General features: G+C 44.9%; 6 protein-coding genes across 6 annotated transcripts; 4 read left to right on the forward strand and 2 right to left on the reverse strand.

The window, feature by feature from the left end:
• Nucleotides 1-250: 250 nt before the first annotated feature.
• On the forward strand, nt 251-6173 carry I203_107438 (uncharacterized protein; the record flags this gene model as incomplete). Its single annotated transcript, XM_019145520.1, has 20 exons — nt 251-692; nt 769-922; nt 981-1063; nt 1133-1235; nt 1293-1454; nt 1514-2044; nt 2130-2290; nt 2379-2461; nt 2536-2591; nt 2659-2777; nt 2833-3229; nt 3285-3370; nt 3458-4072; nt 4155-4801; nt 4873-4953; nt 5011-5161; nt 5228-5459; nt 5520-5570; nt 5647-5901; nt 5975-6173. The coding sequence occupies 20 exons, from the start codon at nt 251-253 to the stop codon at nt 6171-6173; spliced, it is 4608 nt and encodes a 1535-aa protein (XP_019005339.1).
• A 239-nt stretch (nt 6174-6412) lies between these two features.
• Nucleotides 6413-7539, reverse strand: I203_107439 (3-demethylubiquinone-9 3-O-methyltransferase; the record flags this gene model as incomplete). The annotated part of the gene is made up of 2 exons (XM_019145521.1): nt 6413-6769; nt 6838-7539. 2 exons carry the CDS (start codon nt 7537-7539, stop codon nt 6413-6415), a joined length of 1059 nt encoding a protein of 352 aa, XP_019005340.1.
• Nucleotides 7540-7780: 241 nt separating this feature from the next.
• On the forward strand, nt 7781-8647 carry I203_107440 (uncharacterized protein; the record flags this gene model as incomplete). Its single annotated transcript, XM_019145522.1, has 1 exon — nt 7781-8647. The coding sequence occupies one exon, from the start codon at nt 7781-7783 to the stop codon at nt 8645-8647; it is 867 nt and encodes a 288-aa protein (XP_019005341.1).
• Nucleotides 8648-9030: 383 nt separating this feature from the next.
• I203_107441 (glutamate-5-semialdehyde dehydrogenase) lies at nt 9031-10647 on the reverse strand (the record flags this gene model as incomplete). The annotated part of the gene is made up of 4 exons (XM_019145523.1): nt 9031-9627; nt 9722-10044; nt 10130-10400; nt 10459-10647. 4 exons carry the CDS (start codon nt 10645-10647, stop codon nt 9031-9033), a joined length of 1380 nt encoding a protein of 459 aa, XP_019005342.1.
• Nucleotides 10648-10996: 349 nt separating this feature from the next.
• I203_107442 (glutathione synthetase) lies at nt 10997-12946 on the forward strand (the record flags this gene model as incomplete). The annotated part of the gene is made up of 4 exons (XM_019145524.1): nt 10997-11499; nt 11655-11873; nt 12028-12836; nt 12909-12946. 4 exons carry the CDS (start codon nt 10997-10999, stop codon nt 12944-12946), a joined length of 1569 nt encoding a protein of 522 aa, XP_019005343.1.
• A 770-nt stretch (nt 12947-13716) lies between these two features.
• I203_107443 (uncharacterized protein) lies at nt 13717-16334 on the forward strand (the record flags this gene model as incomplete). The annotated part of the gene is made up of 14 exons (XM_065518187.1): nt 13717-13980; nt 14081-14133; nt 14203-14237; nt 14303-14387; nt 14461-14613; nt 14705-14759; nt 14882-14944; nt 15008-15087; nt 15145-15295; nt 15366-15492; nt 15563-15787; nt 15866-15981; nt 16050-16101; nt 16177-16334. 14 exons carry the CDS (start codon nt 13717-13719, stop codon nt 16332-16334), a joined length of 1617 nt encoding a protein of 538 aa, XP_065372917.1.
• Nucleotides 16335-16581: the final 247 nt, after the last annotated feature.

Genomic DNA, 16581 nt, shown 5'->3' on the forward strand with positions numbered 1-16581 from the left:
TACGGGTATGAGAACGGTATAGGTATATAAGTGATGATGGAGCTGAGCGGATGCTTATGCATTCATTCCCTCTTACCTAACTAACACTCGAAGATATTTTAACCAGTTGTAAACTTCGTTCTACTCACAGTCCAAAGTTATAATCATTCTCATTCATCTCACCTACAAATAGATCGACATCCCTTGGAAAAAAAATCTTATAATATAACAAGGTAGAGTTGCAACTGCCACTACAAAGCCATAGCTCAGAATGGCATTCGTCACTGCTGATTTACCCCAGAACTACGATCGACAATCTCAATATGCCGGTACAGGTCTAGATAGGGTAGTATCTCATCCTCATTATACCGAGGAACATGAGGAAGATACCTTACCTGCACCTACCTCTGAACATGTTCATCAACATATTGGAGTACTGGCTAGACAAATGTCTAGAGTCAGTCATCATAATCACCATCAACACCATCAACACGGTCATCACGATAGTGATAAGACCCTTCACGAGGGTGATGACGGAGAGATCAATCCCTTCGAATATAGGGAAGGAAGCGATCTCGATCCGTTCTCAGATAAATTCGACTCGAAGAAATGGACGAGAGGTTTCATGAGAGCCAAAGAGGCTAGTGGAACTACTAGGAGATCAGGTATATCTTTTAAGGATATGGCTGTACATGGTTTCGGATCTGATGCTGGTATGTCCTTTTCTCATACTTTTCTCGAAGTTGAAAGAGAAAGAGGTCACTGACTACTATCCGTTGTGGTCTGCAGATTACCAAAAGACCGTATCGAATTTGCCCCTTGCGATGATTGGAGAAGTCAGGGATTTCATCGGGAACAGGAAGAGAAAGGTACAAATCCTCAAGAGTATGGATGGTGTACTAGAGGCAGGGGAGATGTTGGTGGTCTTAGGTCCTCCTGGAAGGTGAGCCTCGGACACATCGGTGTGACGATCGTGGTATTATGCTGACTTCAGATACAAGTGGCTGTACGACTATGTTGAAGACGATTGCTGGAGAGATGAATGGTATCTATCTCGATGAGGCTTCTCATCTCAACTATCGCGGTCAGTCATAGCTTCCTGTCGCATTAACTCCTCACATATGCTGATAAGCACCTATATTCGTGATCACAGGTATCACACCGAAACAGATGTACAAGCAATTCCGAGGAGAAGCCATCTACACTGCTGAAGTCGACGTACATTTCCCCAAGCTCACTGTTGGAGACACCCTAGCGTATGTCTGATCTCAATCCTGCCAAGGGTATAGTCAGACTAACCCTCGTGTGCTTAGCTTCGCTGCTGAAGCACGATGTCCTCGAAACCCACCTAATGGTCTGACACCAAAAGAATTCGCCACAAACATGCGAGATGTGATCATGTCCATTTTCGGTATCTCCCACACAGTCAACACGATCGTCGGTAACGATTTCGTTCGAGGAGTATCTGGTGGAGAGTGAGTCATGGTATTGCCCCATAATCATCTCGAGGTCAATGCTAATGATCGTTCACCAGACGAAAGCGAGTGACCATCGCCGAAGCAGCATTAGCAGGTGCTCCACTGCAATGTTGGGACAACTCCACTCGAGGTCTCGATTCAGCCAACGCCATAGAATTCTGTAAATCTCTGAGGACCAATGCCGACTACCTTGACATCTCATCGGTAGTGGCAATCTATCAAGCTCCACAATCAGCTTACGACGTATTCGATAAAGTATCTGTCCTATATGAAGGTGAACAGATTTATTTCGGTAAGACCACCGATGCAAGGGCTTTCTTTGAGAATTTGGGATTCGATTGTCCTGAACAACAAACTACACCCGATTTCCTCACTTCTCTTACGAGTGCTTCTGAAAGGAAACCCAAACAGGGATGGGAGAATAGAGTACCCACATCTCCCCAGGAGTTCGTCAAGGCTTGGAAATCTTCTCAAGAGTATCAAAATCTGTTGGTGGAGATTGAACAATTCGAACAGAAACATCCAGTTCATGGGGAGAGGTATAAGGAATTTTTGGAATCGAGAAGAGCTCAACAGTCTGGACATCTGTAAGTGGTGTTCACATTCTGCATTGACATGTCATTTCATCATATCATAGTTAGATTGACAATGGTGTATTATTTAACAACTTAGTCGCCCAAAATCCCCATACACCCTTTCATATGGTGGTCAAGTTAAACTCTGTCTGCGAAGAGGTTTCCAACGTCTCAAGGCAGATCCAAGTTTGACACTCACCGCATTGATCGGTAACATGCTTATGGCTCTCATCATCTCTTCGATCTTCTACAATCTTCGTAAGTTGGCCGGAAGCTTTTCCAATCACGAATATGGCCATATCCAGATGAGCTGACCATTCCATGTTTTCTTTCTCTCTGCGTCCAGCTGCTGATACCAGTAGCTTCTACAGTCGGGGAGCTTTGCTGTTCTTCGCTATTCTCATGTCCGCCTTCAGTTCAGCTTTGGAAGTGAGTCTGATCTTTCAGCGTTTTTTTAGTGCAATTGAATCACCGACTTACCTATTTTAAATTCGTGTCTGTAGATCTTGATCTTGTATGCCCAACGAAGCATCGTTGAGAAACATGCTCAATACGCTTTGTGAGTTGACGATTCTTCACGATATGTCTGATGCACGACAATGATTGACCTTCCATCCGTTCATTAGCTATCACCCTTCTGCCGAAGCCATCGCTTCTGCACTTACCGATATGCCATACAAAATCACCAATGCTATCTGCTTCAACTTGATTCTCTACTTTATGACCAACCTCCGACGAGAACCAGGTCAGTCACTTTACACCTATCCAGTACATACTTTATGCTGATGCGCCCAACTTAGGCCCATTTTTCTTTTTCATGTTGATCAGTTTCGCCTGTACAATGGTCATGTCGATGGTCTTCCGATCGATCGCCTCTTTGTCCCGAACACTCACTCAAGCGCTCGCTCCTGCCGCTATACTCATCCTGGCATTAGTCATCTATACCGGCTTCGCTATCAATGTTGACTACATGAAAGGCTGGGCTAGATGGATCAATTACATTGACCCTATAGCATACGGCTTCGAGTCACTCATGATTAATGAATTCCACGGAAGAGATTACGCTTGTTCGGCTGTCGTGCCCACTGGACAGGGCTACGGAAGCACTACTGGAACGGAAAGTGTCTGCTCGTCGATCGGGTCGAAACCTGGCTCAATGGTCGTCAACGGTGATGATTATATCAATGCTGCTTATAAGTGAGTTGATCTTAACTATATGAGTCGTCTATCGAATGCTAAGTTGAGTGAACAGATACTACCATGCTCACAAGTGGAGAAATTTTGGTGTCCTAATTGCGTTTTTTTTGTTCTTCACTGCCATCTACATGGGCGCTACTGGTGAGTGCATTGTATTTGATATCTTTCAACTAGTGTCGAAAAGACCTGATAAATGTGGACTGACCAATACTTTGCCACATTTACTAGAATTGATCACCGCCCAAAAATCTAAAGGTGAAATCTTGATCTATCCTCGAGGCAAAGTTCCAAAATCGCTCAAAAAGCGATCAGCCGACGATGAAGAGTCCCAGTCAGATGGTAAAGGCAATCATCTCTCCAAGCAGATCACTGGAGCGGATCGAGCCGATGCACCAGGGGTGATTCAACGACAGACTGCCATTTTCTCTTGGAAAGACGTAGTTTACGATATCAAGATCAAAGGCGAACCGCGAAGGATTCTTGATCACGTCGACGGATGGGTCAAGCCTGGTACTCTAACCGCTCTCATGGGTGTTTCAGGTGCTGGCAAGACCACGCTGTTGGACGTCTTGGCTACTCGTGTGACTATGGGTGTGGTCACTGGTGAGATGCTGGTAGATGGTAAACAACGAGATGTTTCTTTCCAAAGAAAGACGGGTTACGTCCAACAGCAAGATCTTCATCTTGAAACTACCACTGTCAGAGAGGCTCTGAGATTCAGTGCCCTCCTTCGTCAACCTAACCATGTGCCCAAGCAGGAAAAGTTAGATTACGTAGAGGAAGTGCTCAAATTGTTGGAGATGGATGCTTATGCTGATGCCGTTGTTGGTGTTCCTGGTACTGGTGAGTAGCCTTTTCGGCAGACCTGTGTAATTATAGACTATGAGATGGGGGTATCTAATCTTATTTGTCCGTGATTTTGCAGGTCTCAATGTCGAACAGCGAAAACGACTTACCATCGGTGTAGAGTTAGTGGCAAAGCCTGCTCTACTTCTCTTCCTCGACGAACCTACATCCGGTCTTGATTCCCAAACCTCATGGAATATTCTTCAACTGCTCAAGAAATTGCAAGAGCATGGTCAAGCTATCCTGTGTACAATCCATCAACCATCCGCTATCTTATTTGAGCAATTCGACAGATTATTGTTTCTTGCTCGAGGTGGTAAGACGGTGTATTACGGACAAGTTGGTGAAAAATCGCATATCCTAATTGATTATTTCGTGCGAAATGGTGCACCACCTTGTCCACCTGGTGAAAACCCTGCGGAATGGATGTTATCTGCCATCGGTGCTGCTCCAGGAAGTCATACAGATGTGGATTGGCATAAAGCATGGTTGAATAGTCCTGAACGTCAAGAAGTTAGAAATGAATTGGAAAGAATCAAACTTACCGCATCATCGGAAAAACACTCAGGTGGTAACACTACTAGCTCAGAACAGGATAAAGCTGCTTATGCCGAATTTGCTGCTCCGCTGCATAAGCAATTCGGCTTGGTTTTAATCAGAGTGTTACAACAACATTGGAGAACACCTTCGTACATCTGGGCTAAAGCTGTTTTGGGTATTTCTTGTGTGAGTGATCGGTAATTGACGATAAGTACTTGAAGGAGAAGCTGATCAGTGATTTGAATGCCACCTTTTAGTCCCTATTTATCGGTTTCTCATTCTTCAAAGCTGGTACATCCCAACAAGGTTTACAAAACCAATTGTTCTCAGTATTCATGGTAAGTGATAGCATCTCGGGTGAGGTATGAGTCATTATTGACTGAGTATTGGTCTAGCTATTCACGATTTTCGGTCAATTGGTACAACAAATAATGCCTCAATTCGTAACTCAACGAAGTTTGTACGAAGTCAGGGAACGGCCTTCCAAAGTATATTCATGGAAGATTTTCATCTCCACTCAGATCGTAGCTGAATTTCCCTGGAATTGTAAGTGATCTGTTTTTCCCCCATTCCCACTGGCGTTCAATAAATTGATTTCGCCCTGTGACACAGTCCTCATGGGTACCGTCATGTTCTTCTGCTGGTATTACCCTATTGGATATTACAGAAATGCCATTCCAACAGATACGGTCCACTTACGAGGAGCGATAATGTGGCTCTACGTCGAAACTTTCTTGTTCTTCACATCTACATTTACTGCTATGATTGTAGCTGGTATTGAAACCGCTGAAACGGCTGGTAATATCGCGAACCTACTGTTCTCGCTTTGTCTCGTCTTCTGCGGGTAAGTAATCTGGCCGAGGGATATCGAATGGTGAGAGCTGATCGATTTCGGAATAAATAGTGTCTTGGTACCAGGAGACTCGTTGCCACGATTTTGGATCTTCATGTACCGGTGAGCTACACGTCTGCATAGATGATACACTTTTCCAGGAAATGATGACAAGCTCACGAAGATGATTCTTGTACAGAGTATCACCCTTCTCGTACCTTGTCGATGGAATGTTGAGTGTCGCCGTTGCCAGGACCGAGGTCATCTGCGCTGCGAATGAGTACCTCCAATTCACTCCTACCGCCGGAGACACCTGTGGTCAATATATGGAAAAATACATATCTGCTGCTGGTGGATATCTTTTGGATCCAAATGCTACAGATGAATGTTCCTTCTGTGCGTTGCAATATACAGATACTTTCTTAGCTGGATTCGGTCTATCATACAATCACAAGTGAGTTAACCCATACCATCTGTAAACATAAACCTCACTCGCTCGCTTGCTGATGCCAGATCATATTTTACAGGTGGAGAGATTTCGGTTTGATGTTTGCTTATATAATCTTCAATATCGTCGCTGCTGTGGGTATCTACTGGTTAGCCAGAGTACCCAAGAACTCAGGTCAAGAGAAAGCTTCAGAACCTGAACAATTGGAAAATACTCCTGCGCCTGCGATCCAGGAGAAGAGAATTACCGAGTCTGATCATACTACTTCGACCAACTGATTAGACAGTCCGGAGTCGCCCTCAGAATAGAATAAAAAACCTCATCCATAGTTACCTATCTCCTTTTGAATAATAGAGACATTTTCACATATACCCCGATTGGTCGATAGAAAAAAATCCGTTTGTGTATAATCAGTAGTAATGATCAGAGTATGTATTGCAACACGTTTCGAAGGCCCAGTCATTTGGTTCACTATCATGCTATCTCACCTATTGAGGAACATGTGTACATATGTCACTTACACTCTCTTCCTAGCATGATACATATAATTACACCCTTCCCCAACTTCTTTCCACGTGCTTCCTTCCACCCCACCCCATAATTTCCATTTACCCGCCAAGGGATCATACACTATTCCTCTAGTCTCGCCTACTTCTTCCGTCCTGATATCACTAGCGTCCTCATTCCTGTGCCATGTATCGTATCCGCCCATATCTGAATATACGAACCTGCGCAGTTCGAGCGGCTTGACGAATTTCCTATATGTGTGTGTTCCAGGTGTGACTAGTCGTAAGACATCTTCTGCCAATGTGAGAGTTAAGAGTTGAGATAAGGGTGTTCGAGATATCGTTGAGAGTATCAGATGACCTCCGGGCTGAGCAATAAACGATACCATGATCAGTCTTACGTTTATTACAGCCACCCGAGAGGTTTGAAACTCACCTTTACCATCTGCCCTAAACATTTCATAAATTCCCCTGGCTGATCAACATGTTCCAACACCTCCATCGCACAGACCACATCGAATTTCTCTCCTGCATCTCTCAGAACTTCCGCAGAGGAATGTACGAATTTCAATTCTCCATTTTGCATCTTGGTCGATAAAGATGGATCCTGTTGAGCGTGGGTAGTCGCTATCCCGATATTCGATTCACTCGCATCTACACCGACGACCTGACCGCCTAATCTGGCTAATGATTCAGATAACAATCCACCTCCACAACCCACGTCCAAACATCTTTTCCCACTTAGCCACAGACCTGTTCCCCTCTTCGATTCTCGCGTAAAGTCAGAATGCCTATTTTCGAATGTCCATTCTTCCCCTTCCGATGGGCCCAGAGCGACTTTCTGTCTTATGTATTCTATACGCGTAGGGTTCATACGGTGTAGTAATTTGAATTCACCGGTTTCGTCCCACCATTGCGAAGAGAGGGAGGAAAAGTGTGAGATCTCAGAGGCGTTGATGGTGCTGAATGATGAGGTTGAGGTAGAGGGTGCGTCTTGACGAGGGTTAGATGATGAAGGAGATGATGAAGAGGTTGTGGTGGTTATTGAGCGAGATGCTATTGGTCGAGGGGTCTGAATAGGTAACGATCTCGTCGAGCGTCGGAGCAGTATGTTTCGAGGTAGCGAAGACCTGGGCATTTTGTCTGTGTTGATATGCTGTGATCAAAAGAAATTCATATGAGAGATGCAAGATCAGATCGACAATAATGACTTTTTTCGAGCCTTTGAATCGCAACTTTGTACGAAGTGGAGGGCGAGTATACAGCTCAAAGTCCAACACGCTCGCAGAGATTTTCTTTACATTGCTCTTCTTTGCCCATCTTCCACTTCTGCATGACCAACAGCTGTGAGCCTCAACATCTCCGGCCAGACGAATACCATGGCCTCAATCATACCAACAGCATTGCGCTCAACTGTCAAAGTAGCATGTGTCAGACCCGTGAACCTCGCCCGAGCGCCTTCCCTTCCACCTATTTTCCCCTTCATTCGACAAGCATCGTCTTCCTCCTCTTCTTTCGGATTACGTGTCCCCGCTCCTGAGGCTCATCCTCTCTCATACAAAGATGGGGCAATACCCTACAGAACAGTTCAGCTCGTCGACCCATCTACCAATCACTTACTCGAACCACAATCCCTCCGTTCCATCCTCAGTACATACGACCAGTCTACCCATTCGTTAGTATTGGTCAACGTAGATAAAGAAATACCCATAGTGAAACTCATCAACAAGCTGGAAGAGCGAAAGAAAGAGAGAGATTCAGAGGAAAAAGCCAAATTGAAAAAGAAAATGTCAATGGAAGAAAAGGAAGTTCAAATTTCTTGGCAGTCCGCTCAAGGCGATTTACTTCATAAACTCCAACTGGCCAAAAGCCTGCTAGAAAAGGGAGATAGAGTACAGATCGTTTTCGCGAATAGGAAAAGGGGCGAATCGATACCCGAAAACAAGAAGATGGAAATTGTTAGTATGTTTCACGAGGAGTTGGAAGGTGTTGTAGGTAAACGATGGAAAGATGATGATAAGCAGAGAGGGCTCTGGGTGATGTTTTATAATCCATTGGAAGTTACACGAAATCAGGTGCAGAATAAGGTGAAAGAGCAGGAGACCAATAAAAAGATGGAGAAGTATCAGAAGAAAGAGGAGAGAAGGAGGAAAGAAGAGGAGAGAAGGGCGAAAGCTGAAGCTAGGGCAAAAGCTGAAGCTGAAGCGGAGGTAGGAGGTGGGGAGGGAAAAGGTGGAATCATATGATAGATATTCTGCGATAGGGTGGATGACAGTAGACGAAAGCTGATATGCAGACTTTGATCAAGTCCAGCTTTGGGTAAAAACAGCACAATAGATGGAGGTAGACTGTCGTACAGGATGATCGGTCATCAAGGAGTAAATGAACCTCCTTTTCAATTAGGTTTGGGTAAGGTGGGGGGAGTGGGGAGTATGCTTATACTTTTTATGTGCGGGGGGTAAGGGGAGTGGCAACCCCCCACTGAGAAAGAAAGGCCTTTTGTGAGATAGAGCAGAACGATGGGTGAGAAAGAGATAACCTCACGCAATGGAGGATAACGATGACTTCGATGAGACAATGGTGAGGGATTGCTCGCAATACCATGCATCTCTTTTTCATCTCATTTCACTCAGAAGGGAGGTTCACTTTTGACCAAATCCTTATGAGTATACCTAGTCTCCCCTTTCTCATAATCCGCAATTGTACTTCCCTTATCATTCCTACTCCTCATCATATACTTATAAATCACCAATCCATCTAACCCTACTGGCCCTCTCGCATGGGTCTTGCCAGTCGAAATACCGACTTCAGTCCCCAGTCCATATCTAGTTCCATCGGCAAACCTCGTCGAGGCGTTGACATAGCAATTGGCACTATCTAAACCTTTACACCAGATTGACATTGATTTCTCATCTTCAGTAATGATCGAGTCCGTATGATGGGATGAATGTGAATTTATATGTTTGACCGCCTCATTAACATTGTCAACAGTCTTCACTGCCAAAGTAGGTCCGAGGAATTCCGTATGGTAATCTTCTTCAGTACTTGCCGTAACGAATTTGGATGATTCTGGAATATCCTGGATGGCCGATAAAGTCGAAGGATCACATCGCAGACAGACGTTGTTCTTCATCAGCTCGGAAGCTAGTTTGGGCCAGAGGGTGGGTAAGAGTGATGAGTGGATTAACAATGTTTCGGCGGCATTGCAGGCTGCCATGTAATCGGTCTGAACGCAAACCAGGATATTATTAGCTACCCGTGCGGTTTCAGATGTTTTCCCATACAGGCTTTGACCGGATAGTGACTGTCGCTAGACCCACCTTCGATTCGACCACTACCCTCAAAGCCTTCTCCTCTACCGCACTTTGGTCTACGTAAACCGCACATATCCCATCCGCATGACCCATAACAGGGATTCTCGTATTATTCTGAATACTTCTGACCAATTCGTTTCCTCCTCTTGGCATCACCAAGTCAATATACCTATCTTGAGCGAGTAGCGAGGAGATCTCAGATCGTGTAGAGACCGATTGAATGAACGTCGGTGGGATGGAGGTTTTGGAGAGCGCTTCGGCGATTAATTGAGAGAGGATGGTAGCAGTTCGAAGTGATTCCTTTCCTCCCTTCAAGATTGCCGCATTTCCTATTAGCGACACCGAGCGAATCGCAAGCAGCATCAATATTGGTATGAATTTTCAGGTAAGTAGACAGGTTGAAACATCACTTACCAGACTTAATGGCGAGTGCAGCAATGTTCACAACTACCTCAGGTCTAGCTTCGAAAATCACCAACAGCACACCTATAGGACAGGTGACTCTATGTAAATCCAATCCTGGGCCTATTTCCTTTGCGAAAGTGACTTGACCCGTTGGCACAGGTAAGGAAGCTACGTCCGATATACCTTGTAACATGGCATCGAATTTGCCTGGTCTCGAAAGGTCCAAACGGGACACGAGAGATTTAGATAATTTGCCTTGGGATAATAGTCCTTCCGCTGCCTATGCTCACGTCGATTCATCAGAACAGCACTAGTAGTCGGATCGAGATGTGACTCACCTCCATATCCGCCTTGTTAGCCTTCAACACTTCATCTTTCTTCTCCTCCAACACTTCCCGAATGGCTCTCAGAGCCAGATCCCTCTCTGACACATCTACCAGTTGAGATTGCTCGAAAGCTGTTCGAGCGGCTTTGGCAATTGCCTCGGCCACACTGGAGCTTGGACCTGAGCTTGATGGGTCGGACATGGTTTATAAGGAATCGCTACAATTCAAGGGAGGCTTATATGGTGTGGATGTAAAGATAGAGATGTACCATGAATACGCCCAACTTTTTCATACCGAGTCATGAGTCATGGTCTTGAGAGAATTGATTCCGTTGGATGTGTGATGTGGAGGTCAGTGCACCACTGTGGATTGGATGGCGTGCTGATAAATGATAAAGAAGAAAGATCAAGAGATCACCCCAGTTCACTCGTATCCTTTGTACCATAAGAGTACTGTACATATACAGACCTTAGGAAACTACATAAACCCCTTCGACCCACCTGCTTCTTGCTTTCCCTACCCTACTATACCCCTCATCCATCCACCCATCATGTCAGTCTCCACCACCCTGCCCGACTGGCCCCCATCGCTCACACCCGAACAACACTCACATCTCATCCTCCTATCCTCCACCTATGCCCTAACCCACGGATTCACTCTACTTCCACCTTCATCGAGTCAACCACCTACTTCAGCAATAGCCGCTCCCCTATCTCTCCTTCCCACCCCATTTCCTAGGGGATTGTACGATCTCGCCGTATCGTTACAACCGCTATACAACGCTTTATACGCTAGGATAACGTTGGATTGGGATTTCCTGGATAGAGTGATGGGAGGTAGCGTCTCGAAAGTGGATACTTTCCAAGGTGAATTATGGAGAGGATGGAAATCCATCAGAGAAGACTTGGTCCAACCTCTTCAATTGGGTTTGTTCAGGTCAGATTATCTGTTGCATGATGGCGAGAAGGAGGGGATAAGTATAAAACAGGTAGAGTTCAACACGATAGCTGCCAGTTTTGGGGCTCTGAGTCAAAGAGCTGGAGAGATGCACAAGTGAGTACTATCTCACGAATGGACTACGACATCGAATGATTCGTAGGCTTGTCGCCCCGGTGTGAAGTCATTCTGTCACTATACAGACCGGTCTCTTACTCCTATATTCCAAGTCATAGGCGAGAAGCTTTGCTGACTCCTACATGACTATGCAGGTACCTTTCAAAAGCTACCAACGGATATTTCTCCATCTCTCCACATCTTTCCAACCCATCAAACTTTCCCGCAAATGAACCTCTGAAAAACCTCGCAGCAGGTTTAGCGGAAGGATGGAAAGCTTATGGCAACAAGGATGCGGTGATATTGTTCGTTGTTCAGGATGGAGAGAGGAATGTGTTTGATCAGAAATGGTTGGAGTTTGAGTTACTCGAGAGGTGAGTGCTGTTCAGTTTGACTTGGTCTTACAGACGCTTGTCTGTGTCTTGCTCGAGCAGGAGAAGACCGTCTAGGTCTTGAAGGTTTGCAAGACCCTGCATCTACCTCATGTGGATATGAGGAGAAAGATATGCTAATTTACCTGGACGATAGCCATAGTATCCCTGTCATCCGACATACATTCTCCGAATTATCTACTCTAGCCCAGATCGACCCAACCACTAAAAACCTGTTATTACCGTCTCCCCTTCAACCCTCCTTGCCCGCTAGGGAAGTATCAGTAATCTACTATCGATCAGCATACACTCCTACCGATTATCCCTCATCGGCGGAATGGTCTACCCGACTCCTGCTAGAGACAAGCAAAGCTATCAAATGTCCTTCAATGGCATTGCAGTTATCCGGAGCAAAGAAGATCCAACAGGTCTTGAGTGAACCTGAAGTTCTTGAAGATTTCTTATTAGGCGATCATAGACCTGATGTTGGATTTGGCAAGGGAGCGGGTAGTCTGACACAAGAGGATGTAGATAGATTGAGATTGACTTGGATAGGGTTGTACCCCATGGACAATTCTGAATTGGGAAAGAAAGCTTATACACTCGCCACGAGTCAACCTGAGAAATATGTATTGAAACCTCAACGTGAAGGAGGTGGGAATAACATCTATAGGGAGAACATACCAAGTTATCTGGAAGAGTTGGCAGAAGAAGATAAGCATAAGATAGAGGGTGAACCTGAAAAGAAAGAAGGTTATATTTTAATGGAATTGATTGAACCTCCCAAAGGACTCAGGAATCTGTTGGTAAAAGGTGGTGAGAATAAGTCGAGGTTGGCGGATATAGTCAGTGAATTAGGTGTATATGGAGTTTCATTGTTCGGTGGGAAGCAAGTGGTGAATCAGACTGCTGGGACGTTGTTGAGGACAAAGGGTAGAGAGAGTGATGAAGGTGGTGTAGCGATTGGTAAGTGTAATCTCAGCCAATGATCATCGAATGGGAATAATCGTGCTAAAATGATATCCTTCGGTTAAATAGGTATAAGTTCAATTGATTCTCCATTACTCGTAGATTAGATTGAACTAGATCATAGAGGATATACACCTTGCATATTGAATGTAATAGCACCATGAGCTGAGCCGATCTGAAGGCGTCATCACGTCTGTCGCCTCCAGTTAGATGCCTGACTTGCTCGTACACAGTAATTGTGATTTGCGTTTCGTACCTGCAGTATCTGCAGTGTATCGAGGATTGTCAAGTAGCGCTATCTCATGGTGATGTAGATCCGGATAACCCGGAGTCTATATATGAGTCGCTAAATTAACCGGTCATTGAATCTCACGTGAGATTGAGACGATAAGCTGGATCCGTCTTTTGGCGAATGGCATTTCATGATACGGAAGTATATGACAGAGAAGATGACGTACAAGGCGGGGAAGGCACAGTTAGTCAAAGATGAGTACTCGAGTAGTTGGCACAATTGCAGAGATCCCCTCTTAGCTGGATTGTGCATATATCTGTTTATCTCCAATTCTCGCTTATTGGGTGTTTGTTATTGGGTTTGAGACTTTATCATCGCAGGTAAATGCTGCTATCTCGATGATATGTATCCGAGGGTATTACAGTACATGTACTACGGGTACTATTCAGTGGTGCTTTAGCATTAGCACACTAACTCAAGAGATAAGCAATTCATCTCCCCTCGTTTCCGATTATAACTGTATACTACTCTAACCTACATTCAGCTCGTTTTTACTCTTCTTCTTGTTACCTTTGGGTTTTATCATCCTTGATAGTATCATTATCCACATTGACCGGTATCAAACGTCGAGATTGAAAATTCAAAATGGATGATAAAGCAGAGAAGAGCATCGTCCCACCTCAAACTACACCTAGCAATGGCTATGGACAAACCCTCCCCGTACAAGATGAAGGTGATAATGTAGTAGCGAGATTGGAAGAGATGGGATACAAACAAGAATTGAAGAGAAATCTAGGAATGATATCTGTCTTAGGATTAAGTTTTGCAATTATGGCTGTACCGTTTGGTACTTCCACGACTTTAAATATTGCTTTGACTGATGGTGGGCCCGTTACCATTCTCTACGGGGTGAGTCAACTCCTTCAATAATCGTATATACACGTATATACCTAGTCTAAATAAATACGAAGGAAGGGTTTGGTGCTGATTTCTAAATGGGGATGAATAGTGGATTTTCGTTTCGCTGGTTTCACTGGCTATCGCTGCTAGTTTAGCTGAAATGTAGGTTGTATCAATCGCGAGATACCACTACATGATGATATAAGCTGATACTGTAATGTGATTTTAAAGCTGTTCGGTATTCCCAACTTCTGGTGGTGTCTATTGTACGTTCACATTCACCAAGTACCATCTAAGCTACGAGCTTACCACTGTGTTCGATGTACCACAGACTGGTCAGCGATGTTGTCTACACCTAAGTACAGCGCATTTGCAAGTTACCTCACAGGATGGTTAGGGACTGTAGGAAATTGGACGTGAGTTCTAGTCATAGTCATACCAAGGCATCAAGAGGAAGCAAATCGCTGATTCATGTTTCTATTGTCACAGTGTAACAGCCTCGATCACTTTTGGAGGAGCTCAACTCATCTTAGCTGCTGCTACCTTGTACCATGAAGATTACGTCCCAACCGCTTGGCAGACCTGTCTAGTATATTGGGGTGCTTTGCTAGGATCTCTGTTGATCAATATCTTCTTTACTAAGTGAGTAGACAAATGTGACACCTAATCCCTAACTTATCCTCTATATACGAAAAGATTCTTGATATATCGTTGCCGATACTGAGTGATATAGATACCTGGATAAGTTGAATACGATATGCCTATATTGGACGGGAGCGTCAGTGATAGTGTAAGTCGTGCTTTATTTCAGCTACAAGCTTGACGCTTCATACTGATAAACCACGTTTATCCTATAGGGTATGTCATCATTCATGTGATCCTGCATTCTGTCTCTGACTTGTCCTGCTAGATCATCGTGACATTATTGAGTATGGCAGATAATCGAAATTCTGGCAAATTCGCTTTCTCTCATGTAAGATGTTTCCTTCCACTCCATTGATCACGATGTATTTCGGTTATTGATTATCTGAGCTAGTTCGACGCATCTCCCTCTGGGTGGCCAGCTGCTTGGGCGTGGTTCGTCGGTTTACTACAAGCTGCATATACTCTTACCGGGTGAGTTTCGCCCCCGAACATTCGGAAGGAATATCGCTGATACGGCCGAGATGATAGGTACGGAATGGTCGCTGCGTTGTGCGAAGAGGTCAAAGAACCTGCTCATCAAGTCCCTCGAGCGATGGGTAAGTCTTCGGTGGAAAAGAGCAAGCTGACATGTACAGTCCTCTCAGTCGCTGCTGCAGCGGTCACTGGTTTAGTCTACCTTGTAAGTCATAATCATTTAGCAGCAAGTGATCGATACTGATGGCTGTACTTTATAAAATGTACAAATTCAGCTCCCAATCAACTTCGTCTTACCGGACATCACACCTCTTCTGGAAGTAGCGAGTCTGCAACCAATGCCATTACTTTATAAGATTGTCACGGGTAGCTCCGGGGCAGCTCTGGGATTACTGTTCCTGAGTGAGTGGGCTGGACGGTCCCCTCTTTCCACGACCATGAGTGTTGACTGATCGATTGTGGTGTTTTGTAGTCCTGGGTATTTGGGTGTTCGCTACGATTGGTTCTTTGACAGCTGCATCGAGATGCACATGGGCGTTTTCCCGTGATGGTGGTATACCAGGATCGGGATGGTGGAAAGTTGTCAATCCCCATTTCGGCATTCCCATCAATTCCCTCATACTTTCCACTATTGTTTGTGCTTTGTTGGGTTTGATCTATCTGGGAAGTAGTGCTGCTTTCAATGCTTTTACCGGAGGTGAGTCCGTAGTCGCGCGAACCTCGAATCCCCAAGAAGCTGTATGATGTCCTCTGACCGTGCTATCTTGATTCGCAGTCGCAACTATCTGTTTGGGGTGCTCTTACGCTTTCCCCGTTCTCTGTTCTTTGGTCAGAGGTAGAAAGATGGTTAGGAATGCGCCGTATTCTTTAGGCAAATTTGGATTTATCATCGTTAGCCACTTTCCTAGAATCCTCGTTAGCAAGGATTTGGGAAGCTTTGAGCTGACAATTCTGCTCAGAACATTATCACAGTAGTTTGGATCACTTTCTCAATCATTCTCTTTTGCATGCGTAAGTACGAGATTATATATCCTTGATCATCACGTGCAGTTCGAGCTGACTTCGTGTTGAACATGACTTCGATAGCTACCGCTGTGCCTGTCACCGATCCAGCTTCGATGAATTACGCCAGTGTCGTATTCGCTGGGTTCTCGACCATCGCAGCTATATGGTACGCTATTAATGCTAGGAAACATTATCATGGGCCTACATTCTCCGCTGTCAGGGTGGAGGGTTCCCATTAGATCGGTTGTAGGTGCTGGGGTTGAGTGGAAGGACAATTCAAGTATAGCAGACGGGGATTGTATACCCAGATATACTGGGGCGTATGAAGGATTGGAGTATATGTATGGGAGTTTGGATGAATGCATCTTGAATATTCTGGCAGGAAGATACTACTCGAATAGCGGCTATATGTAGGCAGCTGCGGCGGGCGTCAGTGAAGCAATCGAAATGTTACGTAATATATGCCACGTTGTGACGCGTCTTCAG

This window comes from Kwoniella mangroviensis, chromosome 2 (assembly GCF_000507465.2).
Source record: "Kwoniella mangroviensis CBS 8507 chromosome 2, whole genome shotgun sequence".
Taxonomy (NCBI): domain Eukaryota; kingdom Fungi; phylum Basidiomycota; class Tremellomycetes; order Tremellales; family Cryptococcaceae; genus Kwoniella; species Kwoniella mangrovensis.